Genomic DNA, 13,209 nt, shown 5'->3' on the forward strand with positions numbered 1-13,209 from the left:
AGGCCAAAACGGAGTTGTCAGCATGAAAGGCAACTGGTTAAAGCTAGGATACCCATCCTGGCTCTCCATTTACCCAATAAGTGTCTAAGTTATTTGCTCAGCCCACCTGAACCCACCTCACCCATACATAACCCAAATCAGACCTTGGCAGAAGCCACCCTCAGAAATCAGGCCAGAAACAAAAACATTCGCAGAAAATCAGGAATCTTTATTGAATTATCTGTTCTTTTTAGTAGAGACATTGAGAAACCAAAGAATAGGAACAGCAGGGTAGGGAAGAGAAGGCCTCCAATCAGGAGAGGAGGGGGCGGGTCCGCCCTCAGAGGTTGTCAGGGACGTGGAGACAAGGAGACTGGATTCACATCCTGCAGTCCTCTCATCCTACAGGCACTGTCAACTCTCCTCCGGTGGCTGCTGAAGGCCAGGGAAGGGACTCCAGGCTAAGTTAATACTTGCGGAAGTCCAGGCGACCGGAAGTGGAGGGGGGGAGGGAGGCATTGGAGGTAGAAGTAGTGCCTGAGTCAGAGAGAAGACAAGATGCTCAGCCTGGAGAAACCACCCAAGCTGAGCCAAGACCCCAGGAAGGCTCACAAGCTCCTAAGTACCAAGAGGTACATGGGTGGGGATTCTATTATTGTCCCCAGTGGTGGCTTTCTCCAAGACAACCCCTGGCACTGTGGGGCAGAGACAATTATATCGATGGGCCAGTAATCAAGTAAGCATTCCCACGCAATCCCCTCAGTCCTTGTACTTGGGAGCTAGCACTGCCTCCCTCCCAGCCCACCTCCACCCAAGTGGCAGCTCAAACCACCTCCCCCATGAACTGCCTCCTCACCTGCAGAGTTGTTGAAGCCAGTCATCCTGGAAGGGAGGGGAGAAACAGCCGTGAGCAGAGGGCAACTGAAGACAGGCATTTTATGGTCCTCTGATGTAGGGACTCTGTCACCTTCCAGAGCCTTGACTTGGAATCTGTCCCAACCTGGGACTTTCTTCCCCCCCCCCCAGGTATCTACCAGGTGTGCCTGCCTGTCTGTCTACCTATCTTGCCAATGTGTCTGTCTGAAAACCCTCAAAAGGAGATACTATTAGTCCCAAGACTTGGGGTGTCTGGTTCACTCAGTACTCTGCCCCCTACCTTTTCCCTAAGCCCACAGTGATGGCTTGATCTCTGCAAATAGTATGAAAGCAGTTAAACCCCCATCCTCTCTCTCCTTGGTGCAGGGACAGAGCCAAGCAGGCACTCTGTCATGGAGCTATGTGGCCATTCCAAACCACTGTCTTAACGGCTTTGTCTGGCTGGACCACATCCCAACTAAGGAAATGCTCCTTTCACATCCCTTTTCCGTTCTATCCACAAACAGGCTGGAACTGAGATATACAAAGGTACTATAAGTCTCACAGCCTGCTGCAGAGCAGTTCCTCAATCTAACTGGAAAGATGAGGGAGGGGCTCTGAACCCAGCTCTTTTGCCAGACTATTTAAGCTCAGAGAGAAGCGGTGGCCTCTCCAACAAGAGGAGGCTGATCTCTAAGAGCCGGCCTGCTCTGCCAGCCGCTGTTCCTGTGACCACTTAAACAGCGGGTGCCAGGGACCTACTTGGCATCCTGGCCCTCGAGCAGGCTGCGGTAGGTGGCGATCTCCTGCTCCAGCCGTGTTTTGATGTCCAGCAGCATCTTGTATTCCTGGTTCTGGCACTCCATCTCGCTGCGGAGCTCGCTCAGCTGGGCCTCGATGCTGCTGATGAGTCCTTGGATCTGTTGCAGCTGCAGGGCGTAGCGGCACTCTGTCTCTGCCAAGGTGCTTTCCAGGCCAGCTTTCTGATTGGGCAACAAGGAGGAAGTTATGGGGGGAGCCAGTCCAGAGCGAGACCTAGTAGTGTGGGTTACAAGGCATGGATGGCAGAGGGTACCATGCTCAGCTGGGACTGCAGCTCGATCTCCAGGCTCTGGAGTGTGCGCCTGAGCTCTGTGATCTCTGTCTTGCTGGTCTGGATCATGGCGGCATTGGACGATACTTCCTTGTTCAACTCTGCACTCTGAATGTTAAACATAGAGAAGGGGGTAGGGGGAGGGGTGACTTAGCAAGAAGTCCTAACTGAAAGCTATGTCCCACCCAGCCAGCACCACTTAGCCATGTGGGTTAGGAGCACCAGTACCTTGTTCTGGAACCATTCCTCGGCATCCCTCCGATTCTTCTCTGCCAGGGCTTCATACTGCTCCCTCATCTCAGCCAGCACACGAGTCAGATCAATGCCAGGGGTGGCATCCATCTCCACGTTGACCTGGCCTACTACCTGGTTGCTGAACTCCTTCATCTCCTGTGGGGTAGGAAAGGAAGATGTGAGAGGCCACCCCCTTCTCCTTATCTGTGAGTGACAGCAGAATGTTCTGGAAGAGTCTTGAGGACCCCACAGAGGATGGCAGTGTCAGCCTGCAGCAGAGGGCTCCCCTTGCTCACTAGAGGTGGCTCAGCCCATGGCAGGCCTGTCATCCCCCCTCACCTCCTCATGGTTCTTCTTCAGGTAGGCCAGCTCCTCATTCAGGCTCTCGATCTGCATCTCCAGGTCGGTCTTAGACAGGGTCAGCTCGTCCAGCACCCGGCGCAGGCCATTGATGTCGGCCTCCACACTCTGGCGCAGGGTCAGCTCGTTTTCATACCTGAAATATTTTTAAGAATTAAAGCAAAACAAAATAATATTAGACACATCCCACCCCATACACTGAACTCTCTTCTACTCTAAGGCCTTTGCTACTGGATGTCCCAGTGTCCATCAGATACAGGAAATGGACTCACTTTAGCCGGAAGTCATCGGCAGCCAGTCTGGCATTGTCGATCTCCAGGATGACCCGGTTGTTGTCAGTGGTGGCTTCCAGGATCTACAAAACACAGATGGAACACTCTTGAGCTATGGTTAGCGAGCAAACCTGGATGTCTTGACTGTGCTTGAGCAGAGATAAGGCACTCTCTGAGGCGGGAGACAAGGCCAGCGCCCTCCTCTTTCTCTTGAGTTTTCCCCATCAGGTTAGGGTGAGAGAGGTCAACGATGGACGTTTCAGAGGAAACACCCACTCGGGACATCTTCCAGTAGTTATATCTCAGAACTGTTACCTGCCTAGGCCACTGTCTCGAGAGCCTGCCCCCTTAACATCAGAAGGGGTTAGTGTGACCCAGATATATTCTGGCCATGTCCCAGAAGCTGGCCTCCCAGAGAGGCAAGGAGGAAACACATGCAATTGAATCCCTTGCCCAAACATTTCCAGTCTAAGCACTATAGCCTGTCCTGCATAACTGGGGCTTGATCCAGGCGAGTAGATTTCTGCTCTAACAAGTTGGTGTCACGATGTGACAAACAGGCACCATTGAGAACTTCCAGGCTCCATACCAGCCTAAGCTTCTACCTCTTTACACCCCACTGAGTCATCATCCACTGAGAATAAGTTTATATGTCATTCTTCCAAAATATACAGTAAATGCAGATGTCTTTTCTCTGTTGGTTTTAGCCATTCACAGTGACTTCTTAAAATGTCATGTTTCCAAATAACTCAGGAAGTTAGATTATAGCAACTGAGTCACAAGTAACAGTTCAGGAAGCCATAAAAAAAATTGGCAGGAATAATGACACCAATAAACATGAAGTATAGGAGAGAAAGTGTTTGGGCCAAGACATAAGAAAACTTCAGTAGTAGAAACTCTTGGTAGTGCAAAGTTAAAATGTTCCCCTCTGCAAGAATATGAAATCCATGCGTGTGTGGTCCTCTACGATGCTGCATATCCTAGCTCTTGACGCTCTGCCCTTCTTAGCATCAGAGGCCTCACCTTAACCCGGAGCTCCTCTATGGTCTTATAGTAAGCACTGTAGTCCCGCTCTGGACTAGCTGGGCTCTGCTTCAGATGCCAGTCACGAATCTTCACCTCCAGATCAGCATTGGCTGCCTCCAGAGCGCGCACCTTTTCCAGGTAGCTGGCCAAGCGGTCGTTGAGGTTCTGCATGGTGATCTTCTCATTGCCAGAGAGGAGGCCACCATCACCACCTCCAAAGTCGCCAAAGCCACCTCCAAAGCCCCCACCAAAACCCCCACCATAGCTACCTCCAAAGCCACCCCCAAAACCACTACCAACCCCTCCACCAAAGCCACCCCCAAAACCACTGCCAGCCCCTCCACCAAAGCCACAGCTCATGCCACCTCCGTAGCCTCCAGCTGACCCTCCAGTGGCAAACCGGGAAGAGCAGGTAGAGATTTTACGGCCTCCTCCAAGCTGGCAAGAACCAGCCCCAAAACCACCTCCATAGCTAGTGGAGGAACTCTGAAAGCGACAGCTCATGGCGGGAGCAAGAGTAAGAGCAGGAGCAGGCAAGAGCAGAACTTGACCAAGGCCAAGGAGGACTGTGGCTCTCCCCTGCTGTGCATGCCTTTTTATGCACCTTCCACGGGGGTGGGACATCCTCTCTCCTCCCTTCCCCACCCTCTGACCTGGTGCCAACTGTACCTTATTTCCCACAAGGCCAGTTACCTCTACTCTCCAGGGTGGGTTGTGTCTTTGGAGGTGGCTTTTTTTCCTTTTAATCCTTAACAAAAGAGATGATTCAGAGGGAGCAGTGTTCTGCTTGAGACTACCCTTTGACAACCAGATTCTACTTTGCCTTTCCAGATGAGAACCTCCATGCCAGCCCTGCCCAGTATTAGAATGGGGACTGAACTACCACAGAGCCTCCTCAGGGGAAGGCCAGGCTGCAAAGTGACCCCATACTATGTAGCATCCCCATAGCCCTCACTACCTTTCTTTCTGTTTCTAAAACATCTGGCTGGAATGTTCTAGAACCCCCTTAGCACTTCATCTATACCAATGCTCCCAACACTTCTCATGACAAACTTTGTTGATCTTAAAGAATTAACCACTTTGAACACATTTAGCCTGAGGAAAAAATGGTTCCAGGGACTGGAGAGTTGACTCCATGGCTAAGAATACTTGCTGTTTGGGGCAAGGACCTGACTTCAGTTCCCAATACCCACATGAGAGCACACAACTATCTGTAACTCCAGTTCCAGGGGATGTCATTCCTTCTTCTGGGTTCTGTAGGCACCAGGAACTCTCATGATGCATGAAATACATGCGGTCAAACACTTATGCCCATGAAATAAAAATAAATAAATATTAGAAAGGAAGGGAGGGAGGGAAGAAGAAAGGGTTCTAAAAAGCAACACTAAGAGACCTGAGAAAGCAAACACAGTTGAGGAAACTCAAGCACAGGAAGAGGAAGTGACCCACTGACATGCTTACAGCCTAAGTACTTTATACTCGATTTCTTTTCTTTTAATTTTTCAGTTACATTTCTTTATTCTGTGCACTGGGGCAACACGTGTGCTGTAGTACACCATGGAGGCCAGAGGACAACTGTCGGGACTCAGCTCCCCTTCTATGTGTGTCCCAGGAACGAAAGTCTGGCCTGCTGAGCATCTCACCAGCCCTGCACTCAGTTTCATCCCTCTTATCAGCAGCCCCAGGAGGTGGCTTCTATATTATCCCCCACTTTATACACAGAGAACTGAATCTTAAGGTAGAATCAGAACTAAACCCCAGGGCTAGTTCTACCTGCCCCTAGACTCATTTTAGATCTATTTTTCATACAGTAAAGTTTATAAATCCTAAGTGTCTAATTTCCTTGTCACCTATGCAAGCTCCCACTATCCAGAACCTTCCAGCACTCCGTAAACCCATGGTACCTTTCCTGAATATCTACTTGTTGCTTGCACCCCTAATAAGAACATTCTCCCAACTTCTGTCATTAGAGATGAATCCTTAGGTTCTCCACCAAAGGCATCTTGGCTCGCCAGAGGAATTTAACAAAGGGGTGTTAGAGATAGGGGGTGTTGCTAAATATTTTGTGATGCTCAGAAGTCTCTGCAGTAATAGATTACCATGCCCCAAAGATTTACAAGATTGAGTTTCAAAAGCAATGGGTCAGTTCAATACATAGGGTTCATATTCCACTATTCTGACTGTCTTAGGGCACCTTCCAAATCTCCAGTGGATCTCTGCTTCAATTTGTAAGCATTTGACTGAGAGATGCATAGGAGGTTGTGTCTCAGGGGCTAGGGTTGGGGTCTCTTCTGAAGACCCCCAAAGTGTGGCTAAGAAGCACAAGGACTACCCAAAGACACTGTTAGAGGAGACCTTGTTGGTCCAGCTGGAAGAAAAAATCTTGAGGGGCTCCTCTCAGAACCTGAGATAGGAAAGTTTCCAAGGCTGAGAAGGAAGGACCCCAGCCTAGGCCCCCAGCTTCCCCACACCAATGGGCCACAGCTACAGTGGATGAGCTCTCAGAAGCAGGGTTCTGAGTTGCAGGAGTGTGAGGGCTTAGTGATACCAGGCAGGGGCTGAGAAGAGGTGGCGCAGGTGTGGGTGAGGTCATCCCAGAGCTCCCTGTGCTGATTCAGCAAGACTAGGAAAGAGAGCCCTGAGTATGGACATTGTCACCTTTGTGTCCAGAGGTAAGAAAGTGGGCCTGTGGTCACTCAGAAGGCAGGTGGTCCTGCTAGAGCAAGACCCAAGGTGTACTAGGGTGTTCAAAGTCCTGATGAGTCCAGGATTTGGGCTGACCTCTGACCCCGCCCAGCCCTCCCATCTCAAACTGATGGCTCAGCTCTCTCACTAGAAAGACATGATTCAGCCCAAAGCAAGAGCCCTGGCTCTCTCTATGAAGGATCAAAACTAACAAAAAGGTGATTAATGGAACCTGCCTGGCCTGAGGTGATGATGCCCCAATCCTCCCGGGGTTGACAAGCAGGTTGGGGCCAACGCCTCTAAAAGGAACAATGTCACAGATCCTCCAAAGCCCTGGCAGAGCAAACATAGATGGCCATGACATGCTTCCCCTCACAGGGTCAGGGCACAGCCTTTCCCTCCCAGAAGGGACTCATGGTGTCTTGTTACAAGAATGTCCTCCACCTTCATGCTGTGACCCCCAGTGCCTATGGGCACAGGCCAGGCCCTTCTGGGGGAAGCTGAGCAGAGACTCATCTGGGGGCCCGGTCCCCATCTCAGCACTCATGAAAACTCAAGCTAGTTTGGCTGACAGTTTTCTCCTCAGCTCTTTGACAAAATAACATGAAATTCCATCCTATCTCCAGTTACGTTGAAAAAGCAGGAGAAGGAAACCCACATTCATTAATTACCAAGCTTAACACTAACACATTAGTCTCATGTTAGGAGAGGGTAATTGTTGTTTTGTTGTTTTATTTCTTTTCTTTTGAGACAGAGTCTTATGTATGTAGTCAAGGGCCTTGAACTCCTAACCATGCTGTGTCAACCCCCTGAGTACGAGGATTGCAGACATGTTCCATCATATCAGATTTATTCCTCGATAGTCATCAAAGCCAGCGATTCATACATACAAAACAGACTCAATACCCACTGAGCTACATCCCCAGCCCAGGAGAGGATTTTTCAGACAAAGCGGGTTACCTAGGTTCAAGAAAGCAACTCTCTTTATTGACACCTTGAATTTTGAATCTGGCTTCTGGTTCTCTCTATACCCAGTAGTGGGATGCTCGGGTCTCAGGATAGTTCAATCCATGAGTGTGATTTATAGAGAAATATGGACATTTAGGAAGTTTTGCCTTGGGCTCCTGGCACATAATTAACACCCTTAATCTTTGAGTGATAAGGACACTGGGGACATCTTTTGTCCTCATACATGGTGGTCCCCATGTTTAGGCACAGACAAGTCTCCAGTCTCTCAGCTTTTTCTGATAACAAAAGCATCATGGCTGATGGTTCTAGGTAGGCTCATGCATGGGGCTGGTCACCTGAATGATTTTCAGCCTTACCTGCCCAGCCCCCATCCTCCAGAAGGGGAAAGCAGCTGGAGGCTGTGCTCATTAATCATGTCTGTGTGATGAAATCTCCACTCAAATGCTAAAGAATGCAGTTCAGACAGCTCCCAGTTGATGAAGGAGACCATGCCCATGTGCCAGAAGGATGATGTACACCAACTTGATGAGGACAATAATTCCTGTACTGGGGGCCCAGCTAAAACTCATCTGTGTTTCTTCACAGGACTGCTTTGGGGCCTTTCGCAATAATCACAATGTTTTCCTGAATTTTGTGAGCTACTCTACCGAAGAAGGGAGCCATGACTTGTAACCAAGTGAGGAAAAAGTTGTGATTAACCTGGGGAGTACTACCTATAACTGCGGTCTGAAATAGGGTTTATTCAGTCTTATGGGCCTGAGCCCCTGGCCTTTGGGGTATGGCTAACTCCAGGGCTGGAGGGCTGGCTCAGCTGTTAAAGAATGGGTTCACAGCCTTTGGGGTCTGTGTTAACTCCAGTTAATGTCAGAATTGACTGACTTGTGTGTTACTGAGATGAAGAGAAAGAAGGAAGTGAACCTCATGGACATGCAAGGACCTGAAGCACTAACGTTAGTCTGAAGTGACTTGTGAACAGTACCGTGCCAAACATGTATCTCTGAGAAAGGGGAAATGTCTTCTAAGCCTGGACCAGTGCTCTGGAGGGGTCGATTTCACAGTACAGTCCCCTCTCTGGCGGAAGCCTCGGGGCCCCTTCAGAGGTGGGTCAACCATCCTCTACTCATATTCCACGAGTGTCAAAGGAAATAAAAACACTCACCACACCCTATATTAAGGAAAATAGTGTGCTGAGTGATTGTGAGGAATACTTTGAAGACTTACAGTGGTTTACAGGCTGTAAAGATGAAGAGATGACTCCGCAGGTAAAAACACTTGCTGCCTGAGGCCAGGACCTGATTTCAGATCACCAGGACTCACATGAGAGACGGACACATAACATGTCTATTATCAGCCCTCCTACAGGAAAACAGGAAGTGGAGACAGAAGACTCCCAGGAAGGCCATGGGCTGGCTGGACTGACAGCAGCAGCAATAACCAAAAGGCCTTGTGTTAAACAAGTAGATAGTGAAGACCAGCACCCAAGCTGTCCTCCAACCTCCACGCAGCACCTCCATTCACACACACACACACACACACACACACACACACACACAACTAATACATTCTATATGCATGACCTCATTCCAGAACAACTCTGCTGTGTATACTACACTCTTTTATTCAGCTGTAGCAACTGAGGCACAGAGAAGTTAATTGCATTGCCCAAATTCAAATTCTCGGTGGTCAACTAGGATGCAGCTCAGCTGGTGCCATGCTCGCCTAGCATTCGTGAAGGCCGGGACTTAATGCCCAACACTATATAAACCAGGCATGGTGGCACATGCCTGTAATCTCACCACTTGGGAAGTGACGACAAAAGAATTCAGACTTCAAAATTATCCTTGTCTATACAGTAAACCTGAAACCAGCCTGGAATCCATAAGAACCTGTTTCAATACAAACAATCTTGCTCCGGGGTCTTCGTCTTTACTGCCTGGAAACCCCTGGAAACCTTTAAGGCATTCTTCACAATCGATTGGCAATATGAAACACATTGTTTTCCTGGATTCTGTGAGACTAGTAAGGGGGGAGTCATGCAAACCCACAAGTTGTAACCAAGAGGGGCAGACGTTGGGGTAGCATGGGGACACGCTGCTTACAGTTGTCACCTGAAGCAGGGTTCCTTCTTGTGGGACTGAGCCCTAACCTGTGAGGTCTTTTCTAACTCTGGTTACGTAAGAATCGAACTTGTGTCAGATTCCTAGTAGATGACATAGAATTTCTCGCCATGTAGTCTCACAGGAGGAGAAGGATGTTGTTCATTGTGTTATTGTTTTACTCTTGAGACTGTATTTGCATAGCTCAGGATGACTTCAAAATCATTATGTAGCCCTGGGAGATCTCGAATAAAATATAGCCAGGGATGACCTAGAACTTCTGACTGATTTCCTTACCTCCACGTCCCGAATGCTAGAACTACAAGTGAGTGTAACCACACCAAGTTTCTTCTGTCTGGGGATCAAACCCAAGGCCTCACGCATGCTAGACAAAATGCATGACAAGACTACCCACTGAGCTACATCCGTCCGTGTGTGTATGTGTGTGTGTGTGTGTGTGTGTGTGTGTATGTGTGTGTATGTGTTTTAAGTCCTGCTTTTAAATGAAGCAGGTGAATTTCAGACAAGCAATTCATCTGCCTTAGGACACCTTGAAGTCAAGTTTTGAATCTCATCTTGAATCTCATCTCTGGCTCTGTCTACCATACCTAGAGGTGTTAACTCTAGTTAAACTCAAGTTTCTGAATGTTAACTCTATCCCCATGCAGGTGCAACATCTTCTGGCCTTTCCATACGCAGGCATTGCTAACACCTGGCAATGCTTCCCATGGTAGCCAATGACATTAATGGCTTGCAGTGTCAGTCTTCCCAACAACTTTGTCTGATCTGAATTCCTAAGCCCAGGGGTTTATGAGAGTGCTCGCGCATTGAAGGGTTTCCATAAGAACTGTCCCACTTAGTACCCTCCTTTCACACTTTAGAAAACTGAGGTCTGGGATAGTAGGAAACAAAAAGAAATGTAGGGCTTTTCAAATCTTCTCACGGAGCTCTCAGTGAAACCATCTCCAAGGTGGTCTCAGCACATTGTCTTTCCAAGTCTCTGGCCCTGAGCTATGCAGGTCTTCAGCAGGTTGCTAATGTGCAGAGTCCTCCCTGGCTTGCACCCTCTCCCCTGGCTCCTACTACAGTGTCTTGCTTAGATGGAGTCCCTCATCCTCTCCTGAGAAGCAGACCTTCCTCCTGATAGTCAGCCCAGGTCTGAAGACAGCTCCCCCTCCTGAGACACCTGCTTCTTACAGAACTACTCAGAAATCACTTCAAACTAGCCTTGGTGCCTCCGGCTCTGGCATGGCCACAGTGCCTAATCCTAAAATCCTTTTATGTCAACACAGGCTTCCCAGGGACTCAGCAGGGTCAGCAAAGACTTCAGATGAGATGAACCTGAGTTGCAAGCCTCCATTGGCCACCAACTAGCTGTGTGACCTTAGGAAAGTTGCTTAACCTTCCAAGGCATGAATGGCCACAAATGAAAAACAAGTATTAGAGGAGTGAGTACATAAGACTTATCAAATACCTGAGATGAAAAAGTCACGGGGCAGGGAGAGAATTGCCTGGGAGGAGATGCAAACTCATTGTTAGATGGCCAGTCTGAAAAGCCTCTGGAGCCTCCACCCTGCACTGACACACAGCTTCACCTTCCTCCCTCTCTGGTCCCTGTATAGCACCCATAGCAACCAGGCAGATGGCAGGTGGCTCCTCTACCCTTTTTGAGAATGAATCCTTGGCTGCACCTCTGAACATAGCGCCTGGTGCAGAGAAAACCTGAGAAGCTGTTTGGGGGAGCCTTTGTCTGTGGGTGCAGGTGATAAGACAAAGCACACAGAAGCAACATTCGGGGGGCTACGCCAGCTCCCAGTCTCGGGAGCAAAGCTGTCCTGCTGGACCTGTTTCTTCCCATTGCACTTGTAGGTGGCCACCACATAGGCACACTTCCAAGAGACTGGTGGCTATCGGGAGCTATGTATCGAGCAAGAGCAGTGAAGGAGAGCCAACTCCATGTACAAGGTCAGCCAGTGCTAATGAAGGACCCACTCGGAGGGCTCTGCAGAAGATCCAGCGGCTGGTTCTTCTCTGAGGTCCCAGGTCACCGTGTCCTGCCATACTCATCATTCTTCAGGTTGGGGAACTGAGGCCCAGAGAAGGGAAAAGACCAGCTTTAGTCCTCAGAGGATTCAGCAGTCCTATCTCATGCCTGGTCTGGGAAGCCCAACCTGAGCAGAAGACACACCCAAGACCATACGTTCTTGTCCTAAAGACAACCTCTCTCTGCAGGGACGAGAGGGGGCTCACCTGATGCCTGCTTCCTCAGGTTGGCTGGAACCCAAGCCTGACCTCAGCCCACGACAGACAGAAGGTGTACCTCTTCTGCCAAGAAACTATTTAAGAGCTCATAGGGCATAAGCCATCTCAGGGTACAAGCATCTCCAGGGACAAAGAAGGAGACAGGACTTAACAAGTACCAAGAACATCTTGACAACATCACTGGGGATCCCAGGAAAGCAGAAATAGGTACTCCAAGCCAGCATAGTGGCTCACAACTATAAACCCAGTAGTCAGGAAGGTCAGGAGTTCTAGGTTATCCTTAGCTATACAGGAATTCGAAGCCAGGCAGAAAGACCCTGTCTCAAAAAAGCAAAAACAAGAGTAAAGGGGGACTACAGAAAGCCCATTCCCTCTCCCTCTCTCTCTCCCCCTTTCCTCCCCCTCACACAGCATGTGTACACAATATTTTTACATTTATTTTATTACTTGTGTGTGTATGTGGGCGAGGCTGTCCTCAGTGCACCAGTGGAAGTCAGAGGACAGCCTATGGAGGTTGATTCTCTCCTACCACATCAATCCCCTTTTACTGGCTGAGCCTCATCACCTGTCTGAGAGGAAGTGTCCCCTCCTCCCTAGACTCAAGGTCTAGCTGCAGGAGGAAGCAAGCAGATGCCACCCTCAGGCTGTACCCTCTCTTGCTTCTGCACCTTCTGCAGAGAGGTTTGTTGGTTGTTTGCTGTTTTTTGTTTTGCAAACTGAAGGCAGAAAAATACGGGCCCAAAGGCCTGTAAGGCAGAGCAGGAACCAGGCTACAAGCTTCTACCACCTGAGCCAAAGGAGGCTTGATACGGAATCTGACTGCTCCTAGGACAGGGAGAAGCTATCATAGACTGTCTTGAGCTTCTTTCCACGTGAGTGTAAGCCACAGCATGAGAGACAGAGGCCAGGTTGCCAGAACAATCTTTCTGACAGCATTTCTTTATGACACTTGGACAGGCCGCCTGAAGGTTGAGAATGGGTTCCAGTGAGCACATTTCTTTGAAAAGATATGTCTAAGCGTCTGCTCCCCTGGGGCAGTTGCTGGGCAGTGAGGGGAGGACCTAGGGTCAAGGGATTTATCAAGACCCAGTGTTCCTATTTCTGGCTTGTGAGATCATTCATATTACTTCACATTCCTGGGCCTCCATTTCCTTTTCTGAAACTGACTGGAGGCTGAGGCCACTTCCCAGTGTTGGCGGGAGACTTAATGAGGTGGTATCATGGGAAGCCCCGCCCAGGGCCCAGCATAGTGTAGACATTCAGTAATCCATTACCTTCCTCCAGCCTAAGGAAGTCTGGCCTCCCTGTACTGTCTGGAGACACACTGGCCCTTCAGTCTCCTCAGAAGAGCAGGCACTATCTCCGCCAAGGGTCTGTG

At 49.3% G+C, this 13,209-nt stretch overlaps 1 protein-coding gene across 1 annotated transcript; it reads right to left on the reverse strand.

Moving 5' to 3' along the window:
- Window positions 1–205: 205 nt before the first annotated feature.
- Krt13 (keratin 13) lies at window positions 206–4,369 on the reverse strand. Its single transcript, XM_051177006.1, has 8 exons — window positions 3,817–4,369; window positions 2,794–2,876; window positions 2,501–2,657; window positions 2,156–2,317; window positions 1,910–2,035; window positions 1,597–1,817; window positions 836–861; window positions 206–516 (listed from the first exon to the last, which is right to left on the reverse strand). Exons 1-8 carry the CDS (start codon window positions 4,321–4,323, stop codon window positions 446–448), a joined length of 1,353 nt encoding a protein of 450 aa, XP_051032963.1. The 5' UTR covers window positions 4,324–4,369; the 3' UTR covers window positions 206–445.
- Window positions 4,370–13,209: the final 8,840 nt, after the last annotated feature.

Source organism: Phodopus roborovskii, unplaced genomic scaffold (assembly GCF_943737965.1).
Source record: "Phodopus roborovskii unplaced genomic scaffold, PHOROB, whole genome shotgun sequence".
Classification (NCBI taxonomy): domain Eukaryota; kingdom Metazoa; phylum Chordata; class Mammalia; order Rodentia; family Cricetidae; genus Phodopus; species Phodopus roborovskii.